This window comes from Agelaius tricolor, unplaced genomic scaffold (genome assembly GCF_023055355.1).
Source record: "Agelaius tricolor isolate 1412-34295 unplaced genomic scaffold, bAgeTri1.0.p SCAF_6, whole genome shotgun sequence".
Taxonomy (NCBI): domain Eukaryota; kingdom Metazoa; phylum Chordata; class Aves; order Passeriformes; family Icteridae; genus Agelaius; species Agelaius tricolor.
Genome location: NW_027269266.1, coordinates 52,186,174 through 52,209,110, shown reverse-complemented (window position 1 = coordinate 52,209,110; position 22,937 = coordinate 52,186,174). Strand labels below are relative to the sequence as shown.

The 22,937-nt window shown below is 37.9% G+C and overlaps 1 protein-coding gene across 1 annotated transcript in view; it reads left to right on the top strand.

Moving 5' to 3' along the window:
- Positions 1-22,734, top strand: part of RALA (RAS like proto-oncogene A) — a 30,665-nt gene extending 7,931 nt beyond the window's left edge. The window contains exons 2-5 of the mRNA XM_071429812.1: positions 11,370-11,524; positions 12,338-12,546; positions 15,944-16,118; positions 20,785-22,734. Of these exons, the coding sequence (XP_071285913.1) occupies positions 11,411-11,524; positions 12,338-12,546; positions 15,944-16,118; positions 20,785-20,907 (621 nt within the window). The 5' untranslated portion in view covers positions 11,370-11,410 and the 3' untranslated portion in view covers positions 20,908-22,734. The remainder of the gene's footprint in view (positions 1-11,369; positions 11,525-12,337; positions 12,547-15,943; positions 16,119-20,784) is intronic.
- Positions 22,735-22,937: the final 203 nt, after the last annotated feature.

The following is a 22,937-nucleotide window of genomic DNA, read 5'->3' as shown; positions in this document are numbered from 1 at the left end:
GAAACAGGAGCAAAAAGCAATTTTTAAGTTTGTGAACATTCAGTTTGAAAATCCCTTCAGTGGTACTGCAAGAAAAGTGTGATCAGTATTTTAAGCAGGAAATGATGAAAACCACCTTGCACTGGCACTTGATGTGAAAATTGTTAAATTGACATGAATGTTAATAATTTCATATTAATTTAATGAACTGAATGCCCTCTGTTTCTAGCCATTGCAAATTTAATGCCCATAATATGTGAAATAGCCATGAAAGTCTATCGTGTATCGTGATTGGCAAGCATATATTGAACTAAAAGACAATTCATTGCCCAACTGGGTCCTTTGGGTCTATTAGATTAACTCTATCAATTTATCAAATCATATATCTAAGAATTTTAGGATAAATGGCATCTAAAAATGGGGAGAGATCCACCTTACAGTGTTTCAGCTTTATGTGTATTGTATTACTGTGCAATATCAGATCTATAACCACTTGTGTTCTTGAATCACCTATTCAAAAGGTTTTTGTGTATTTGCAAACCAGTCTCATTCAGTGAGTTGTGCCTATGAAATCATTTTTCTCTGAATAAAACAGAAAAATTATGATTTTAGGAGGAGAAATTTGTACTGCATAGGATATAAACAGGAGACATTACTGGAACAAAATACGGCTGCAAAAGTAATGCTCTTGCAATAATACTACAAAAAAACCCCAACTTGTGCATTTCTAATTAGATGGTAAAACAGATGGCAAAGTCATAAAATGAATGAAGTAACTTATTTTGCTAAGTCAGATTTCACTGAAGAAATTTGCTGCAGCTGCATGGTTCCTTAGAGGAATAAAAGGAAAATTTTGAAGTGCAAAATCCAACATGCTCATATTTCATTAGATTCCATTTGGCTGGTGTATTGGTGCAGTCTGCCTGTGGGAGAGAGAATGCTTGCTTGTATTTGTGAAGAGGAGACAGAGAACTTGGTAGTACCTGCTTCTTGCTGTCTCTCGTTAATGCCCTGCATTCAGTCCTGTGCACTTGTACCATTTGTGCTGTGGCCTTTGATGTAAATGTGCTTGTGCCTGCTGGAGCACTCGTTTCCTGCATCCTTCATTATTAGAAGCTGTTTTATTAGCCTGAGATGTGAAAGATAATGTATTGCAGTATTCCTACTCAGTTTTTGCTGAAACTTCATTCACCTAGGCACTGACTTATGGAAGAAGGCAGTGCCTGCCTTGAAAATGCATTATTTGAAAGCTTAGACTTTTTCTTTGTCAAGAATTTCATAGGAGTGTTACTCAAACAAGGCTCCTGTGTTTGTTCTGTCTGTACTAATACTTGAAAGAATTTAAGGGTGTTCATGTGAGTTTTCACCATAGTACTGTTATGACTGGCTAACAAGGAAAAGTAGTTGTTTGAGCAGGATAAATTCCCTGAGCTATCAGCATCAGAACTTTTCTTGGTGTGACAAGAGAAGCCTGCAAAACAACAAGGCTGCTTCTACCAGATGAAGTCCTAACCTATAGAAGGGATGCTGTCTGCATCCCTTCTATAGATTCCATAAGATTGTTAGGTGCAGTCTGCCATGAGCCTAATGACTATTTTGCTTTGCAGATACCATTTGTTTCTAGATTTCTCTGTCAAGAGTTAGCTTTCCTGCCTGTAGAGCAGTGAAACTGTCTGGGCGCAGTTTTATGTTTAGTCAATATGGATCTTGATTGTCATTCATTCTGGCTGTAAAAATGACCATGCAAATATATGCTGTTTCTAGAAAATGCACATCTGACATTCTGAACTTCTAAAGGAAGACTAGGGTTTTTAACAGTTAGAAAGATAGATGGGTTAGAGGAAAACCTATTTTTTCCAAGAATGTCTTGGAAAGCTACCTTCAGACATTTCTTAAAGAATTTACTTCATCAAGCCAAGTCAACATTTAAATCTTCCTAAAATTTCTATAGTCTATATCAAAGTGTAAATGTACAGGGGCAGAAAGGACACACTAATGTGATTGAGATTGCTTTTGAAATACGATTGACCAAAAATCCCTGAATTTTTGATACTGAATATGCTGTGGACAAGTTTTGAATGCAGTGCTCTTGAACTGCTTTTAGTAGTGCACTGCTGAAGCTCATGCTGCAAGCTCTCAAGCTCTGACATAGTGCCTTCAAGGAAACTGCATTCTTGTTGCTGTCTAGAACAGCTGGAAGCAGCAGCCCTGTGCAAGTGTCAGCGAAGCCTAGTTTATCATTAATCAAAAGTTAGCTTCCAGATGTGCTTTCTTGTACTTGAAACATAGGATAAGAATGGCTGTATCTTGTATATCTTAGGTGACACTAACTTGTGTCCTTAAAATGTTTCACTGAGTTCTTATTGGAACAGCACTAGTTAAGAGCCTGAGCTGTTGATTCTGCATTACTAAAATTCATCCTTGTAGGCTCTATGTTGACTCTTACATTTTGGAGGGGATGGGGGTTGGGAAGAGTGTCTTTGTTCTATATCAAATGCATCTCCCATGAATGTAAATTGACTTTTGATTATGGATAACTGATGTGGGAGGCTCTTCCACAGATGTCCCTCTCATCTGTTTCAGCCTTTCATGGTAAAAAATCAGCTGTAGTACCTTAGTACCTGTTTGTCTGCCTTCCCTCTGAATCCATACAAGTCTGTGGATAGCTTTGACAGGCTAGTGGTCTGTAGTTGTAATTGTTCATTATTCTGTTGTGTCTGCTGCGGCTGTTAATTCTTTCCTCATGGTGTATAATCTTAAAACAATACAAAACAAATGTCTTCTGTTAATATGCTAGATTACAGATCTTCATGTTTATAAATTGAATATGGAAGAAGACATGACCCTTACCCTTTGGGTTAAAGCACTTCAGCACTGTCAGCCTCAGAAAGCTAAGTGCCCTCAATGATTACAATAGACTGAGAGAGGGCACCAGCCACATACTGAACTTGTAGAAGCAGGCACAGTATTCTAGACTCTAATGTAAATGTGTATATTATCAAAATTATTTCACAGTGTAACTTTAGTCTGTTGAACTATGAAAGCAACCTTTAACCTCGTGTTAACCTTGGTGGTGGGCTTGAGTTTGCTGCTCTTCCTACTCATATTTGGATCAGTCCAGATATGTGGATATGACAGTCTGGTCAGAGAGAGAGAAAGCTAAATAAGCTTTCCCATGAATTGGAGTGGGAAGCTTTAGGGACCTGGAGAGAAAGAATGATAATCAAATGATAAACAATCTGCAGGTGGTGTTTTTAACGAGTTGTTTTTCTCATAAAGTGGGTGTCTTCTTAATTAGCCAGTCATGTGACATGTGTTGATTAAATGACCAATCAGGTCCACCTGTGGCAAACCAGTGTATGAAAGAGGAGGTCTGAATAAATGCAGGGCTTCTAGCCTCTTAGCTTTCTGATCTGGAACTCTGTCATCTATTCCTGATTTGGTGGTGACACAGATAAACCATTGCAAGTATCTAGAATTCTTCCCAGTGTTTTGTAATAACCATCACATAACTTGAAAAAAGTGAGATATCTTTAACAGGTGCTGGGCTATGGTTGAGGAGCCCTAGAACACTTGCATTGTTTTGCCACAGTGTTTATAGGCTGGAAGTGTCGTGGTTTTGCTCTCCCTCTGCTCAGCTATGTGTTGTTCTGGGCTGTCTTTGGTACCAGAAGACTTGATTAGGTAACATATCTGTTCAAAAAACAGTATAGATTAGTTTTTGTCTGGAGCAATTTCTTAAGTGGTTTATCACCTAATAGTTGCACCAGTGCTATTGGGAGAAACGACGTGGGAATATCAGACAGAGTGTTGGAGGTTCAGTTTGTATCAGCGTTGCAGGTACACACACTTGGGCTCAAGGGCTGTATGTTTTGTCAGCTGTTTATGTGGACAGTGATGTAGCTGCTTCATTTTCTTTTCAGTACACTACAGGGTTTGAAATCTTAAGACTTTCATTTTGTTCTAGACTGTTTCTGTTGTTCAGTTTGTCAGGGTTTTCATGTGCTGCTCCGTGTGGGTTTCAAGAAAGTTTCTTATGAAAGTACTTACCCAGAAGTCATCTTGCAGGAAGCTGAAGAGGCCTTTTAGTAAGAAAATGCTGAAATGATTACTTAAAGCATAAGAAGTACCTATCTGTTCTCAGTTCAGAAAGTGCAATCTAGTTCATGGCCATGCCCAGAAGTTGGCACTAAGGCCCTGTGGAGCCTCTGGGAGACTCTTGGAAGTCTGTGAACTTGTTTCTTGTGTTTTAGTGACTTCTTGTTGGAGAAATTGCAATTCTTCTGATGACGTCTTAGGACTCTAAAGCTGTGGGCATGTGGGAACTAGTATTCTTTATAACAACACAATGGAATTTATAGGATGGATGGGCCTCTGTTACTGGGTGAAGAGCTCACTGGTTGACTTTTCCAGTTTAAGTGCCTGGGTATGGTTATGATTTGAAGTACTTGTCTCAAGGAGCTGGGAAATTCGGGCCTTTTGCCTGAGGAAATTTGCTTCTGCTGACAGATAGAACTGAAGTCAGTCTTCTACCCTTTACTTTCGTTAGTTTATGTGTAGTCAGTCACCATAGTAAATATGTTCTGTGGGTGTGGGAGGCATAAGCACCTGCTAAGGTGTGCCCTAGAAAGCTTTGGAAAGAAGGATTCTTACGAAACCTTGAATGCAATTTAGGTGCTTGTTAAACTCATGGGAAGCTTCATATTTAATTCCTAGTTCAACATGTTTATGTCAAAGGATCATTTTCAAGACATAGGGAAATACTTGCTGTGAAAGTTTCTAACTTGTTATGAGGCTGAGTTTCAGGAGGCCTGTTTCATTATCTAATGAGATTACTCATTACTAAGATAGGTTTGAACATTTGGATTCCTTCTTCTCTTTCTCTAGTCTACTATTTAAAGTTTGTAGTGATTATTTAACATTTGAAATACTTGTTTTACCTGAATAAAATACTGATATTACTTTGTGCAGAGTTTGGATATTGTGCATTGAAACTGTAATAAAACACCATCAGACTTGATGACACAATAATAATGCTGATCTAACTTTTAAAACTTCCTTATTCTCTAGTTCTTAAAGCAGCTGGTATCGTGTTCCATCTGTGTCCTCACATATCCTATCAATCTCTGGGTCATGGAGTGTTTCTGCTGATCTGGTTTGAATGTTGTAATTGGAACCAGATGCTGGGAGGGTTAGATTCTGCTTGCCTGGAGTTGCTTCCCTCCTTTTCCAGGAATGCTTTTGCTGCAGAAATATCTGAATCATTTGTGAGGAGTCTTCCAGATATTTGGCACTTAGTATGCTAGTGCTATTTTCAAACAATGCATTCTCAAGTATACTTTTGCTCTTGTTAACCAAACTGAAACTATGGGACTCAATAAACAAGTAACTGGTTGAATTTGTGATATTTTCACAACAGATAAGATTATATTGCTTCATGGTCCTTGGATGTGAAATATGTTGCCACTTTTCAAAATTCTTGTTCCTGTGCTTTTTCTTAGAAAATTGAATTTGGAGCTTGTAGGTCACATAAGGCAACAGAGTTTTGATACACTTCAGGAAATTACAAAACTTTGGAGAATTTTTTAACTCACTTTAGCAAATAATTACCATAGATTTTCACTTCAGTGAAATAAGTTGTGGATTGTGTTTCTAGAGGTGATAAATACTAAGTGTAAAGTGCAGAGTTGTGCAGGCATTAATTTCTTCAAGTAAAAAAAGTTATTTGTTTAGAGCAATATGAGTTTCCACTGTAAAATTTTCTTTAATTATTCACTAAGTAATTGATAATTTTTGCCTCTCTGGAAGTATTTTGGTCAAAGCATATTAAGTAGTTCTTAATATTGTGCAGGCAGCTCACATACTGCAGTTAAATTATTCCTGTTCCTTCAAATGTATCAAGTTCTAGCTCTGTTGAACAGAGTAAAGGCGGGTGCAATAATGTATCAGCTAGCAGTTGTAATTGATGCTTATTATATAAAGCAGTCTTCAGGGAAGAAACTTACTCATCTTAAAAGTGAGTGGGTAATGAGGTTAATATGACAGACTTTCAAATCTTTATGTAATCTTCTCTTAAAGGAAAGGAAATGAACTAGGATTTAGTTTTGATGTATTAGTTTTATGTAGGCTATAAAGTTGACAATAAATTGTTTTGCAATTGATGAAAGGCACCAGTATCTCCACTTATTAACTAGAATCAACTATGCTAACTGTACCAGCTATCTGTAAATACAAGCTATGTTTAACTAGACCCCTTCAAACAAATGTCTGCAGCAAATCAAAGTCCGCCTGTTAAGGACAACTGCATATTCACAAGGCCTGCATTCAGCTTTATGCATAGTAGTGAAGAAGATGCCAGCTGAACTTGTGCCTGTAATGATGCGACTTTGGTGTAATGCTTTTCTTTTACTGGTCTGTTCTCATTTACATTGCATTTACAAGACTCCAAGGAATTAAAATGAAGGGAATAGCTTCTAGACTTCTTTTGGTCACCTTGTCTAAGACAATGAGACTGATCATATGCTTTGTTCTTTGTTAGCTTTTGGCCTCTTGGCCAGTTTTGGGTACATTTTGACAGAGATGTAGGTATCTTGGATATGATTGTTTCTGTACATTTCTTCAGTATTTGGTGCTGGCTAAATATGGGGAATTCTGTACCCTGTGATCCACAGTGAAGGAAAGAAAGCAATCTAAATTGGTTGTCTTTTGGCCTTTTTGGATGGTATGCAGCTGTTCTGTTGGCCACTTTTTTGCTCTCCTTTAGTGTATGAACCTTGGGATTATTGTACTGGGGAGGAATGTAGAGGACAAATGGAATGGATATTAAGGAAGCATGCTTTGATTGGTTTGGAGCAAGTTATTCTGTAAGAAAAAGCCAACTGAAGAATAGGACAGCTTAAGAAGAGTCATCTCAGTTGAGTAAGGGATAAAACACATAAGATTTTTTTGCCCATAAGTATATTTTTATCTCCATTTATTTGGCTGAAATAGTAAATAGGAGGACAAAATAAAGACTAATAGAGAGAGACCAAGGATTCCTGCTTTTTGGTTTTTTTCTTTCCTAACTTGTATTTGCAAAATTTTCTCCCTGAAAATATTGTCCCTGGAGATCAAAACTGCTTTTTGACTTGGCACCTGATTATCTCTCTTACTCTTTTGGAGCTGGAGGTAACCATTCTGTGTTTGAAGACTTTATGCAGAAGTTAACACGATACTGTGTCTAAGTTGCGTTACACTATCCAGTTTGCTCGTCTAGTGGGTGGAGCTGCATGTTGTGTTTAAATCCATGGGGGACTAGAGGTAACATTGTAATTTTTGTGCAGATGACCTGTGCGGGCTGTAATGTATAAAAGTTTCTGAGAAGTATTGATACAGGTAGAAGCCAATCACTCAAGACAAGCAGCAGCTTTACAACTCCAGGTGGAAGTTCCTTGATGATCTTAATAATGTAAAAATAACTTTAAAAGTTATTTTGCTACCTACTCTTATTTCCTTTGATCAGATTTCTGGACTGTTGGACAAGACACTGTCTTGTCCAATATCACTGATGCTAACATGAATTATAGTTCCTACTCCTGCAGTTCTTAGTTAATCTAATTGCTTGCTAGCCTGACTCAAAAAAAAAAAAAAATCCTAGCTCCAATTGGAAAACTGCCATTAAATGGAGCACAGAATCATGGGTGTGTTTATCTGCAAGCAGGCAATAAAACAGCTGTAGGAGCTTTGAGAACTGCTTACTTTGTCTGAGCAGTCAGAAATTCATTTGTTTGTGTCTTTATCTGCTCAAATATGTTGGAAAAGGGCAGCTTCCTAGGAGTTTATCTGCAGTAGAGGTGAGGACTGATCCATAGCATGGTGGTTAGACAATGTTCTTGCCCTTCTGAATGAAGACACTGCAATACATTGCTGAGCCAGTTAAGCTTTTGCTTCCATTCCAACTTATTGAACCACATGAAGAACTGTTTAAGAATAAACTTTTGTATATGTTACCATCTGAATTGATGTGCTGGGATTTCCAATGGGTGTGATAAAAAGCTGACTTGTATAAATGGATAATGTAGCTGTTGACAACACTGTGCTTGGCTCTTTGTGAACATCTTTCTTCTGTAGGTGACGTAGGATTTGACTGTAGGATAATCCTGTGTTTATCTTCTGACCTGCAAGTAATTTTGCACTTATTAAGCAAAATTAAGCAACGCCATGGTATGCTTTTTTGAGCTTCATACAGCAGGGTTCTTGCCATAATCTCTGTCTGTTTTATCATAATTATAAAGTAGGACAGTTCGGTAACTAGATATGACCCAAATTGAAACTTCTTATAGAAATAAGTCAGGCTACATAAATTACAGGCAGAAAGTCTTTGCATGAAACTTTATCTCAGGTGCTTTACTGTTAAAATTGGAATCTAGGTTCTTCTTTGTTTTTCAAAGCACACTGAAACAGGTAGAATTGTGCCAATAGCTTAGAACTTATCCATTTCAAGGTCTTTCTTCTCTCTGGCACAATATTTGCTCTGAAGCAGTCTCTTCGGATTAAGTGTTGTTTGCACAGTATCATATTGTATTGTACTTGCATTGCTTGTAACTTATTTCTCTCTCTTTCCACATTGTCTACTACTCAACAGACCTAAGTTTTTGCCAGCATTATATCTTTATTGGCTTGTGAAGAACTTGGAAGTAAACTGACATCCCTGAGCCACTCTCCTACTCCAAAAGGTGGCATAGTTTTTATGACAAGCTTATCTTGAAGATTTCAAGTCTGTGGTAGTGTGAAGTTTTCCTATTTTCAGTATCTTAATGGAATGTTGTTTACTGACAATTATTTGTCAGGATCAAATTGGAAATGGAAATGTTTTGGGTTTTTTATGGGTCAGCTATTGCAGAGAGTACAAAAAGTGGTAACTTGTTTGTCACACTGGGACACTACTTGTTAAATTGTAAGTGGAAGTAAAATATGAATTTTCACATTGCTCAATCTACTTAAAGACTGGAGATTAATTTGCACCAAAATTACAGTGAAATATTGCTACTGTGCATTGAAATTTTTTTCAGACTGTAGTATTGTTAGCCCAAACTCACCCGAGTGAGGTCCTGCTGGGTTCATTTGGACTTGTTCCAGTATTGGAGTACTTACAGAAGAATAGTCTATTTTCATGCTTAGTAAGCTTAGAGTAGGTCACATCCAGGTGGATATTGTAATTTAGCATTTGCAAACTGAGCTGTTGTCAGTTGATAGTGGAATTCAGATGAATTTTCTTTCTTACTTGTCTGACATACATACTAAGAAGCATGATTTTCAGGACGTGTTATTCCTTTTAAGAGAAAAGTGCACAAAGAAAAACAATGTAGTAGGTTGAAAGCGTGACTTGGAACTGTTTATTTATATATGTTCCTTGTACTCCCTCTTGAGTAAAAAGAAAGAAATGGTTCTTTTTAAGCCAAAACAGAAATGTTTGCTGTTTTCCATCTCCTTTTAAAAAGAACTTGTACCATGATACTAGTTGTATTTCTCTGCTATATCTCTGTACTGAGTATAGCACCTTACTTATGCTTATTTTGCTTAGATAATCTTTCCAGGGAAAATAATTACTTTTCAGTTGCATTTTCAGAATTCTTTGACAGTAGAATGGGTAGCTGTGCTGATGTGATCTCAAGAGTTTTCCATATAGTTTGGATTTAGCTTGGTAGGCAGATTAGTCCCACTGCTTGCTCACTCCCCCTGCCACTGGTGGGAGGGGGGAGAGAATTGAAAGGGTAAAAGAAAGAAAACTTGTGGGTTGAAATAATGATAACTTAGTAAATCTCTTTTAAAAAGGAAAACAAACCCAAGAAAAGTTATTAAAAGAAAATTTGCTTACTGCTAGCTGACCAACGCCCAGCAGTTCCTGAGCAATGGCAGTGTTGACAAACTTCAAACCTCTCTGACAACTTTTATTGCTAGGCTGTGGCATGGTGATATCCCTTTGGTGGTCCAGCCGTAGCTCTCCTAGCTGCTTGCTCATCCCCAGCCTGCTTGTTGGCATGGCAGTGTGAGAACCTTGATGGTGTGTATTTATTTTACTTCCATGAAGGATTGGCTTCATCTCCGATGAAGCTTTAGTCATGGTGCTTTTATACTACCTGCATCACTGCTAACAGAGCCTTAGTGCATGGCCTCAAATAGGGTTTTTGATACAGGTTTGAAGAAAGTTGTCGTGCTTCACATTCTGATTTTTTAGGCTGCACAGAAGGGTAATTCATTATGCAGTAGGATGTAATTTTAGTGTGACGTTATCAAATAATCATGATGGCTAAAGGTAACAAGGTAATCATGATAAGTTACTATGCTGCATTATTATCTGGTAGTTACATAACTGAGCCATGTGAATGTGCTGTTTTTGAGTTTTTAATTAAAATATGAAAATTACATTTGGTTTTCCATTGCTACCATAAATCTTCCTTGTATTTATATATGTAATCTAGGTGTCATTGTCTCTTTTGGAGTTCAGACCTTGTTTTGACCTGAAGTCTGTGGATGAGAGCACATTCTGTCACTGTAGGGGGACTTCCCTGTGTTTTAAGAACTGTGCAAGCATTCACAAATACAGTTTTATTACTATTGAGATAGGTAGAGAATGAAACAAAAGTGTGGGGAAAATAGAGATCCACTAAAACTATAGCACGCGTGATTTTTTTTAAAGTTAATGGAGTTGCTACTTTTTGTGCTTGTGGTATTCTCATACATTAAACTATGTGAATTAGCTGTCATAGAGCCCCTTGGTGTTGGTGAGATGCAGAGATTTGTGTTTAAACAAGCAGTCACAGGACTGAGACAACTACTCCAAATTTACCAAATAATTACATTTGTAGGCAAGTTGAATCTTTCCACTCTGTCTAAACTAGATTGTTATTTTGGTTTCTGACTTACTGAAACTGGGTATTTTTAGATCTTAAGTTTGCTTGCTTTTCCTGTAAAAGTACTCTAGCTAATCCTTGCTGCTGTATGTTAGTGCTTGCCATTTAAACTGGAAATCCCTTCAAAAGTCAGTTTCCTTCCCCTCCAGCTGTCAAATCATGTTTTCTTATATGGTGTTGATTCACTGTGGCTTCCTTTTTCAATTCTTATAGTAAACTATCAAGAATTCTTGACACCTACTGTACCACTAAAAGAAAATACTACATACTAAAATGCTGCTTCCAAATGGTGAACGATTTCTTTGCTTAATTAAAAAAAAAAAAGAGATGAGCTCAATATAACTTGTGGAATGGTTTCCAGTGAAAGAGCGGGTAGCTTTCACTAAAGCAGAACTGAAATTAAGTCATTAAATATGTAGGAATTTGAAAAAAATCCATTTTATCAGTTCATGTGGGAGAAGGAAAAGAAAATTAACAAAGAAATATTTTTTCTTCTAGATTTTTCCATTTGATACCTGTGAATTTTCTGCAATCCAAAGATGGCAGCAAATAAACCTAAAGGACAGAATTCATTGGCTTTGCACAAAGTCATCATGGTGGGAAGTGGTGGTGTAGGAAAATCTGCTTTAACACTACAGTTTATGTATGATGAGGTAAGAGTCTGTCATAGAAATTATCTCAGGAGGTACCTGCTACATAGTGTTGTTTAAGTTACATTTGTAGAATTATTTTCTGAAAGGGTCTAAATGTAAGTGATGTGGTATGAAATTCAGCAGTTAAGTGTGACAAAAACATGTTTTGAGATTACTGATTTGCTCTCTAAAGGTACCTGTGAAGGTAAAATTTGGCATTTTTCAGACTTCTCACCTGTTAGATACTCTGTCATATTATTGGAATATTTTTGCATTGATCACTAGACTTAGAACTTGGTTATTATAGCTCAAAGCTTCTTCACTTAGGTGAGTTGCATGACACCTGAAACAGCCAGTTTCTTCCATGTTTTTTGTGCTGGTGTTGAGGACAGGAAAGAAAATCAGTTTCTCTTTTCCTTTTTTTTCCAGTGGAAGTCATCCCTTTTTGTTAAAAGTCCGAAGCTAAGCATTCAGTGTACTTTAAAAGTAGATACTAAATTTATCTAAAGTCAAGATTACCTGATTTCATAATAGAACGCAGATAGACGTTGTGCTTGAACCAGAACAAGTTTGGGCCATGCAAACACTGATATTTTTGAAATTACCTCTACATTTCCTTGTAATGGCTGAGGAAAGCAAAAACCTAAAAACTGTTTGGGCTGATGAAGAGTCTGCTTTAACTATGAGTTGCTTGAGTACTTCACAGGCCTAAATGCACCATGCTTAGTTATTAGTCACAGTTCTCATTTCATGTTTGCTATATCCAGATGCACAAACAGAAGCAAGTTTCTTATACAGGCATGATTTTACATCATGAAGGGGTTTTTTTTCTAGTTTGTTGAAGACTATGAGCCCACCAAAGCAGATAGCTACAGGAAAAAGGTGGTTCTGGATGGGGAAGAAGTCCAAATTGATATATTGGATACAGCAGGGCAGGAGGACTATGCTGCAATTAGAGACAACTACTTCCGAAGTGGAGAAGGTTTTCTTTGCGTCTTCTCTATTACAGAGCTGGAATCCTTTGCAGCAACTGCAGACTTCAGGTAAGTTACAAGGCAAGAGAATCACTCTAATTACACTGAGATGATTGAAAGTGATTTTTTTGTGTGTGTGTTTTGTAATTTCCTTTTGGTGGTCCAGACTGGATTGCAGCTCTTACTGTTGTCACATGTTTTGAACAGAAGCCTAGCCAGGCCTTTGCTATCTGTAGAACTTTAGATGTCTTAGCTGCTATGTTTTGGAATACCAGAAAGGCTATTGCCACAGAACAGACACACAGCAACATTCAGAAGATAGCTGCCTCACCATGGTCTCAACCACAGACTGCATCATATTAAAACTCTTATGATAGTTATAGAATATTATACGGGCAGGAGTATATTGCAGGTGTTTAATTCCAGTTGAGAGAGAAAACATTTCAATAACTCATTACTGTATTTTTAAAAAAGACAAAAGATAATAGAAAACAGTTTTACCAGTTCAAAGTGTAGTGAAATAAGAAATATTTAAAATAAAATTAAGGAAATAAATATAAAAAGGAGTTATCTGCATCCCAATGAAATTAGTCTTCTTGGAGATGCTCTCACAGTGCAAGTTAGATGCTCTAACTTAATTAGCATTAAGTAGCAGCATATGTTTAATATCTAAGGGAGGAGGAAGAGGTATGGAGAGGGGAGAAAAATTTTTCATCTTCTGGTGTTTTTAATTTCTGTTTCTATATATCTGTATTTCTATATTTTGAGAGAGTGAAGAGCAGGTCTTTTTTGTTTGCAGGCTAATGCTGAGTACTGTCAGTCATGGAGGACAGTTTAGTACAGTTCAGTTCCCCTAGAGTGCAAAATAACATATTCAACTGTGTTTAAATCATGACAATGCTTCGAAGTATATAATCTTTGGCCTTAGAAAATGACAATACTGCAATGACAATAGTTTTAAATACTTGAAAATTTGTTTGTTAAAATTTGAGCTTGCTTTCAGTAGAATTGTTCTGGCTCTCATAATGTGGATTTTTTTAAAGTTCTCAATTTCAAACTGGCACATCATTAATTAGATATTTCTTGTCTAGCCTTCAGAAGGGGCTCAAAGGACAATATGAATATCATCATCTGAATTGCTGTTAGGTTAACTTTTTACATTTTTGTGAAAATGTAAAAGTTTGTTTGGCATCTGTGGTGGTCTATCCCAGGTACCCACCAAAGCCCCTCTATATCTTCCATGCTCAGCTGGACAGGGAAGAGAAAATACAATGAAAGACTGATGAGTTTAGGACAGGAAGAGTTCACTTACTGATTGCCATCACAGGTAAAACAGACACCGCTTAGGGAAAGGAATTGAATTTATTGCCAATCAAAATCAGAGCAGAAGAATGAGAAGCAAAGTAGCCTTAAAAATGCCTTCCACTCCACCCCTCCCTCCTTGCTGGGCTCTATCTTCTCCTTCCCAGTGGTGCAGAGAGACAGGAAATGGAGATTACAATCAGTCCATCACACATTGTTCCTGCGGTTTCATCTTCCTCAGGGAGAGGAGTCCTTCTCTTGCTCCAGTGGGGAGTCTCTCCCATGGGAGACAATTTTCCATCAACTTTTCCACTGTCAGTCCTTCCCACAAGCTGCAGCTCATTACCTACTCTAGCATGGGTGGTTTTCTATGGGCTGCAGTACTTCAGCAACAAACTGCTCCAGTATAGGTGCCCCACAATTCCTGCTTGTAAACCTACTTTAGCATGGATCCCTCTCTCCAGGGCCCCAAAGATCCTTGCCAAGAACATACCCAGCATGAGTGTCCTCCATGGACTGCAGAGGAATCCCACCTCTGATGCCTGGAGCACTTCCTCCCCCTTCTCACTGAGCTTAGTATCTATGTAGCTGTTCCTCTCACATATTCTCACTCCTTTCCTCTCTGAGTGCAATTGTATCTGTGCAGTATTACTTTTAAATAAGTTACTACAGAGGTCTTACTACCTACCATTGGCTTGGTCTTGGCCAGCAGTGGGTCTCTCCCAGAGCCAGCTGGCATTGGTTCTGCCAGTAATGGACATTGGACAAGCTTCTGGCAGCTTCTCACAGAAGCCACATCTGTAGACCCACCACTAACAAAACCTTGTCACGCTAACCCAGTATAGCATTGCCTGGATAACTAGTGTTGGAAGATACTAGTTTTTACCAGAAGTCTTATTTACACAGGTACTGCCATGATGCACTGAGTTTTCATCTGGTCACCTTCCTAATCCCCTGGCTATTCAAACTACTTTTGGATAGCTGCAGACTCTGTTTAAACATTTGCACTGGTATTTGTGTGGAAGGGGAGAAATGTTGGTTTTTAATTATACCTCATACTAAATGTGGTGTCACAGTCTGCCTCAAGTGCACAGTTAAAAAAAAATTATGGACTAACTACAATTTCTCAGCTCTGTGAGTAGGCTTCCTGCACAAGACTGCATGCTATTCAGAGCCTTTTGTAATGTGGGCATCCTGCTGTATACTAAATCAAGGCCCATTAGTATATTGATTACTTAACTGTCTTCAACTTCTCTCCCTTCAACTTTAAATTTGGTCTCACCTCAGCCATCAAAAGATATTTATTTCTCTGTGCTTTTTGTCAGTCTTTCAGGAATTGCTCTGTGATAAAGGGCTACATTTCACAACTAACTTTATACTCCTTTTTTCATAGACAAAATACAGAATGTTCTTCTGAGACAACTCTTCTTCCTGATAGTATTAATGCATTTTCAATTAGAAGAAAACTTTCATTATTTTTTTAAGTGTTGAAGGCTTGAGTACCAAACTATTTGTGGTATTGAGTTTTATTTATAGTTTTAAACTTGTCATTTTAGCAGTTAAAAAGGTAGCAGGTTCTGTCCTTAAAAATCTAATGTATATACAGTTGTGTCTGTACACAGGTACGTGTACAGACATACCTGTATATATTCAAATTAAGATCTCTGGAGAAATTGAATATAATTGACTTGAGAAAGATTCCTGAAAGGAAGAGATTTTCTCTTGATGTGCTATGGACCATTTCATCAGCTCCAAAATGACACATTTTGTTAGGAAAGAATCAGCTGTTAATCTGAAGCTTGGATAGCTTAAAAATGACCATCAAAAACAGTAACGTAATGGTAGATGCTCGCAAATAACACTGTTCATGGAAATTAATTATTAATATAAATTATCACCTAAACCAGTCCTGTTCTATTTTTTTCATTTTCTACTGACTCAACTGCTTCCTTCCTCAAGGACTAGCTGTCTGTCTCTGTCTTCATTCTGTAAAATGTCATAATGAGGTTTAAGACTTTCCTGTTATATAAACTACATAATAGGAATAAGTGGCTTTTCACTGTAAGATGTGAAAATATTTAGTTTGAGTTCTTCTTTATGTGTTCTAAGAATGGTACTCTATGCAAAGCTTAATTTTTTTCCTTTTTTTTTTCTTCTTCTCTAGGGAGCAAATCTTAAGAGTAAAAGAAGATGAGAATGTTCCTTTTTTGCTAGTTGGTAATAAATCAGATTTGGAAGATAAAAGGCAAGTTTCTGTAGAGGAAGCAAAAAACAGAGCTGATCAGTGGAATGTTAATTATGTGGAAACTTCTGCAAAAACACGAGCTAATGTTGACAAGGTAATAACTGGCCTCTTAAACAATCTGTTAATCAGTTTTTATTTTATCCTTCTTTTTCATGCATCATACTCCTTATGTTCTTAATTTTAGCAATAATTTTGTGGAATTTTAATCAAATACTTCTCTTCCTTAGCTTGCCAGGAGTGCATGACTAGGTGACTCCTTGTAGAACAGTGAAAATGTTAGGCGTAACACATTTATTCCATTCTAAACTGTCGTGAACGGCGGAGGAATTGCAGCACACAATATGCATGGATGACAAATCCCCAAGTTTATTGAAAACTCACACATATTTATATTGGTGTTAATGAAGCAATGAAGCTTATATTGCAAAAGCTGAGCTCATTATTGGTTAAAGCACACTTAGATCAACCACACCTACTTCTATCTTCTAATAATTATTTTGCTTCTATGTTTGCATTCTTCTAGCTTCTCTACCTAAGATATCTACATTTTCTGGCAAGCGATTTTCTCCCCCGTCTTCCCGTTTCAGAGAAGGTCACTATGACCTTTGTCAGTGATTGGACACTGGTTTCACAATCCCAGCTTGTTTCCCCTATCCTTATCCATCGGTATCACATCGAAATGTCCTTTCTCAGCTAACCAATTATCCAAAAAGCTCTCTACACTAAACTGCAAGGAATCATTATTATCCAAGACATATAAGACATTATAAAATTTTCTTGAGTCAGCTCTTTTGGCCCAGACTTCATACTGCATTTTCTGTAACTAGAGGAGAGTCTGCTTCTGAACAGTGAAGAATACTTCCTGATCCTCATTATAAAAGCTAATAAGGGGGAGGGATTTGAGCCTTCCCCTACCCTCATTTAACCATCTGCCTCTTTGTATGTTGTTTTGATGAAGACTGGATGAACCCAAAAAGCTATGAAAAGCCCAAAAATGCCTCATGAGTTTTCAGAGATAAAACCTGGTTCAGAACCTCATAAGTTAAAGAGAATACTTTTCTCCAAGAAAAGAAAATCCTGCTTAGTTGCAAGTGCTTCAGCAAGAATGCAAGGTCTTGCAATTCAGAATAACTGTCAGCCTTGCAGACTGTAAGAGTCACAGTTGTGTGGCAAAAGAAATAAGTAGGTTTAATGCAATGTGCCAGCCTTTCAGAGCTGTTGACAAAGTTGATCCCCCCTTGAATCACAGGTTTGTGCTGGAAGGAACCTTAAAGATAATCTAGTTCCAACTGCCCTGCCATGGGCAGGGATACCAACCATTTGATCGGGTTACTGAAGGCCCCATCCAACCAGGCCTTGAACAATTCCAGAGTTAGGGCATCCACAACTTCTCTGGGCAACCCTTTCCAGTGCCTCACTGCCCTCACAGTAAAGAATTTTTTTACAATTAATCATTTAAATCTCCCCCCTTTTAGTTCAAAATTGTTCCCACAAGGGTCTTACCACAAGCTGCCCACATGAAAAGATGCTTTCTGTCTTTTTTTATACACCTTCTTTAAGAACTGAAAGGCTGCAGTAAGGTCTTCCTGGAGCATTCTCTTCTTCAGTATGAACAACACCAGCTTTCTTAGCTTGTCTTCATAGCAGAACTGCTCCAGCCCACTGAGCATCTTTGTGGCCTCCTCTGGACCCACTCCAAGAGATTCATGTTTTTTCTTGTGCTGAGGACCCCAGACCTGGGCACAGCACTGCAGGTGGGGTCTCATGAGAGAGTAGAAGGGGACAATCACCTACCTTGACCTGTTGGCCAATCCTCTTTTACTGCAACCCAGGATACCGCTGGGCTGTGAGTGCACATTGCCAGGTCATGACCAGCTTTTTATCCATGAAAGCCCACAAGTCCTTGTCTATAAGGCTACTCTCAACAAGTTCATCTCCCAGTCTGTACTGATGTCTGGGTTTGCCCTGATCCAGATGTGCATCTTGAATTTGGTGAAAAATTCTCTAATGTAAATCCATATATATGAGCTGTCAATTGCAGCAGGAGAGCTGTAATGCAAATTCTCTTTTGCAATAACTGTTGGTTGTGTCCTGTCAGTTATCTTACTGAAGAAACTGATTTTTCAGTACTATAGTGATTTACCCTACAGAAAAGCAAAGAGTTCTTAATCAAGTACAGCAGAACTCATCCTCATTGTTGAATAAAGCCCTAATTTTTTTGTTGTTATAAAAACTAACACATCTTTTAGTTTTGGTATATAAATGCAGTTAACAGCCATCTATTACAGTTGTAAAAATCCAGTTCTTCAAATCCACTTCATTATAGTTTAGCAGCTGGGGAAAAAAAGTGCATATAATATATATTTTCAGTAGCTCTTGGATCAATAGCCTTTGCACATACATAGAGCTGATGGCATAATGGATCCACATATTAGCATGTGTCATATAGATTTGGCAGGCCATAAATGAGACCTTGTTGGCACCAGTGAATACTGTGTATTCTTAGTTGCTTGAAGCATATGAAGTTTTGGAGTTTGCTGCACAAGCTTGGGGTTACTATTGTAATCTGGTCTCTCTGAATTCCAGAATAATGATTTTACTCACTTGAAAAAACACAGCCAGCCTCCACTCATTTTGGCAAAGGTGACCCACTAAACATTTTCTCAGAAGGTTATGTATCCCAGACAGCTAAATACTGTTGTACAGTTATCAGTACTAAAGCAAGCTGACAGTTGCATCTTGCCATTAGCACAGATTTAAATACAAGCAACTTAGCACACATTTAGAAATCTAAAGGCAATCTCATTTCTTGATGGAAATGTTTAGTTCCATTGATTTTCCTTGGATTTGATGTGATGAAGGTTGATTCTTTTCCTGCAGTGTAATAAAAATCTACTGAGCTCTGTAGAGGAGCTTTTCAGCCCATGCGCTGTCCATGTTTCACAGAAATGGATCAAATCCCTTGACATAGATGTATTGCTTAGTTCAAATTTCAAAGTATCACAGACTATTCCAAGTTGGAAGGGACCCACAAGAATCATTGAGTCCAACCCTTAGATGAATGACCCATATAGGGATCAAACCCATGACCTTGGTGTTATTAACATCATGCTCTGACCAACTGAGTTCATCTCAGGGCTGAAAAGGGAACCCTAGAGCACTTGGTATTCCCAGGTAGTCTCCCATTCAAGTACTAGCCAGGCCTGATCCTGTGTAGCTTCCAAGTCAGATGAGATTCAGCATTCTCAGGCTGATAGGGTATCTAAAGACTCTCTCCTGAGAGAAAAGTTTCTGAATTGCTTAGCTGATTTCCTACAGTAAAATTATAAAGATGTATACATACTGTTTGCTGTAACATTCTGTAAATCAAGTAAGGATCGGCTGTTGAAATTAGTAAAGTAGCTTTAAGTAGTCCAATCATAAAGCTTTAACTGTCTGTCAGTAGAATCTCTCTTACCTGAGTCAGTGGTGTATCTCCAACTTTGTCCTAAACCATTTGATGAAAGTGAACTTTATGTGTACTTTAAGATTGTAATATGGTAGCTGCAGCTGAGATTCTGATGTAAGAAATTGTATTGGTATTACCAATATTTCCGGACAGGACGTGCCTTGGCTTGTCTGGCCCCAGCAGCTGAACCAAATAGCGGCAACTGTGGTGTTTCATCCCAGAGACATTTTTGGCTACCTGTAGGTTGCAGCTGGGCACGTGGAGACTAATCCAGACATGCCAGGGCTCCAGTGGTGGTGGGGTGGAGCTTCCTCTCAGGTTTCCCTCTGCCAGAGAAGCTTTAAGGGTGGTAGTGAATGAAAGGAGTTGGTTCTGCTGGAGGGTTTTGATCCAGAGCTTTTATTCTGGCCCACAGGCCTCTGAATCTAGCAACTCCTCCAACCAAACTCCCGGACCGGACCATGTGGTCGCTCACCCTTTTACCCAGGGGAGGGGGGAGGAGGGAAGGGATAGGAAGCCCACCAACCAGGTACAGGAAAGGAGGTCTCAAGGGACAAAGGACATCTGGATGGCCCAATGCTCCCCCAGGGGTAGAGGGCATATTTTGAATCTGCCCAATCACTCTGTGCCCTTCTGGAATTCCAGGTTTGACAGACAGTGCTCGACAGGGGTCAGGGTGAGGAAAGGAGAGGTGATTGACACACCTGGGAGGGAATCTTCATGGGGTAAACCATGAAATCACACTGCAACAAAATTATGTAGTTGTATATTTGAAGACTTTGCTTTAAAGGAAATGCTGGGTTTGTTTTTTTCTCTAGTCACTTTGTGCTTAGACTTGCATTATGGAACATACCATACAACATAGATGCATTTCAGTCTATGCTACTGCTCCATTAATAAGTTTCTAAAATTGGATGTTGAACTTTTCAGCCTTTGCAGCTGATGACTTAAAATATTCAAAAGGTAAACTGATTTCCGTAAGTTTCCTCAGTAATATGTACATACAATGTCTGCAAATCTTGGCTGGTGATGAGACCCTTCTTTCAATTCTTGTTTAAAATTGCCTGAAGGATTCATAAGTGAATATCAGAAGACAAGGGAACATTATGGGGCTGTGAAAAACAAGCAGGATTGCATCATATCAACTTGACCTTCAAAACCTGTGACAGATTTTTTGAATTAATATTTGTTTGGTCAACCTGATTGCATGTAATTGATTCTATTCACAACAACTGAAGTGGATGTCGGTGATAGCTTAAATTAACACGTCTGTCATTTGTTTTTGCATTTATCGTTTTATATCTTTTTTCAGGTGTTTTTTGATTTAATGAGAGAAATTAGAGCCAGAAAAATGGAAGACAGCAAAGAAAAGAACGGGAAGAAGAAAAGAAAAAGCCTAGCTAAGAGAATCAGAGAAAGATGTTGCATTTTATAATCAAAAGCTTGGATTCCTTTCCTACCCTGACCATACTAATAAAAACCATAATTTATAAGCATGCCATTGAAGGCTGAAGTGACTGAAATTACCCTAACATGTTGGAAAATGTAATGTACCACTAAAAGCATGATTTGGAGCGGCACTGAAAGTCAAATTCACTGAAAAAAAATTATGTGGCTTCAAGAGAAGCAAAGTTCAGTCCATTTCATATTTGCCTACCTTCTCACCTTTCTTCTGAATGTAGTGTTTCATAGGTAGTCTTTTCTTTAATAGTGAACAAGAGGGGCAAAGTATTACTTTGTGGTTTCTTATAAAGCATACTTTTTTATCACTGGTATTTGTCAATTCATCTTGTCTTTTGTTGCCTTGAAAATTACAATTGTGAACATGATACCTAACAAAGCAGTATGCAGCTGTTTTGCCATGGAGTTATGCAAATTAAAAAAGAATAATGTATATGTGAACGGCTATGTTGAGGAAATCTATATGTGGTTCTGCATTACCTGATTAACTTAGAAGAGCGATGTAATCTTTTACATTGAAACATTTGAATATGCCTTAATTTTAAAACCCAAACATAGCAGGTTGCTTAATCAAGGGTGTATTTTCAACTCTGTTGCATGGAGACTGTCCCTATGCATCAGTGCAAGACTGCCCTCTCTGTGGAGCGCAGTTACTTGGATGATTTCACTCACTAGCTGTCTGCTAGCAGTGTTTGTTCTTTAAATGTGTGCCATACTCTGGTAATGTGAATAATACAGAGCATATTCTATCATCTGTGACTTGGTAGACAATATGGTATCTTAAAACTAAAAGGTCAGAATACACATAAGACTGAAGTCATAAGCCTATGGCACATAAAAGCCTGGAATTGTTGTTTAAAATTTAACATGCTGGTACCTTGAAACTTCCCTTTTGCACATAGATTTTTGTCTAGATGTTCCTTGGGTTTTAACTCCCTGGAATTGGGTGGAGTGGGGCTGATCTAGTAGCGCTTACATGTTTTGAGTTAAGATGTTGTCTGGGAAATTCTGGTTAATTTCTTTTATGTTCCTAATACTTAGCTATTGGAACATGGTGTGTTATGCTGAAGCTCTTTGCAGGTTTTGTACCGTTTAGTCTATGTTGATTTTCAAATGGGGAACAGTGTAGCTACTTTTTCTACTTAATGTTGATATCAAACAATCAAATGTGCTTTGCAATACAGAAACCTTTAACATGCACATCCAAAATCCCCAAACAAAACATACTGCCTCAGTTGCTTCAGAACAAGAAGAATACTAGCACATGGTCAGTGTGCTATATCTTAACTAAAAATATACCAGAATGTTTGAGGGTTTTGGACTCGTCTGGGGTGAGACAGCCTAGATCAATTCCACAAACTGTTATACTTTTTATACATGTATAAGCCTATAACTGACAGTTTAAAATGTGCTCAAGAAAACTAGGTAACAAATATTTAACTTTAATGCTAACAGATGTTTTAGGGACTCAAGTCTTAGGAGTTACATTTGTCATGTTCAATATTTATCAGTAGGAATTTTGTATGTGCATTTAGTAGACTGCCAAGTGCAGAATAAAAGTTACTCATGTAACTGGCAAATATAAGCCAGTCTTCATCTTACTGTGTACTCATTTGGGTCTATCTAGCCAGGGAGTCTAACCACTAACATTGTGACTTTGCTTTGGAACCTGTATACTGGGAACTGAGGTGTTATGAAGCCACTGGACACACAAAACTTGTCTTGGCTGATGCCTTATCCTGTCCTTTTATTTGCTATTTGAGCCATTGAAAGATGAATAAACTTCCATTTTTCTAAAATACTTGTGCAGTGTTAATTGATAACTGTATTACTCATAAACATTGCTACGTCTAACACCAATTGTTGAGCAGTTAAACCTAAGTACCCTAGAAGACTGGTTTATGTGCATGAAGAAAATTGTACATTAAACTAAATTAGCCTGGTAAAAAGCCACTTTTTAAAAGCTATGTATGTGCTGCCTTCTCTCCATAGGTAATTTGCTTA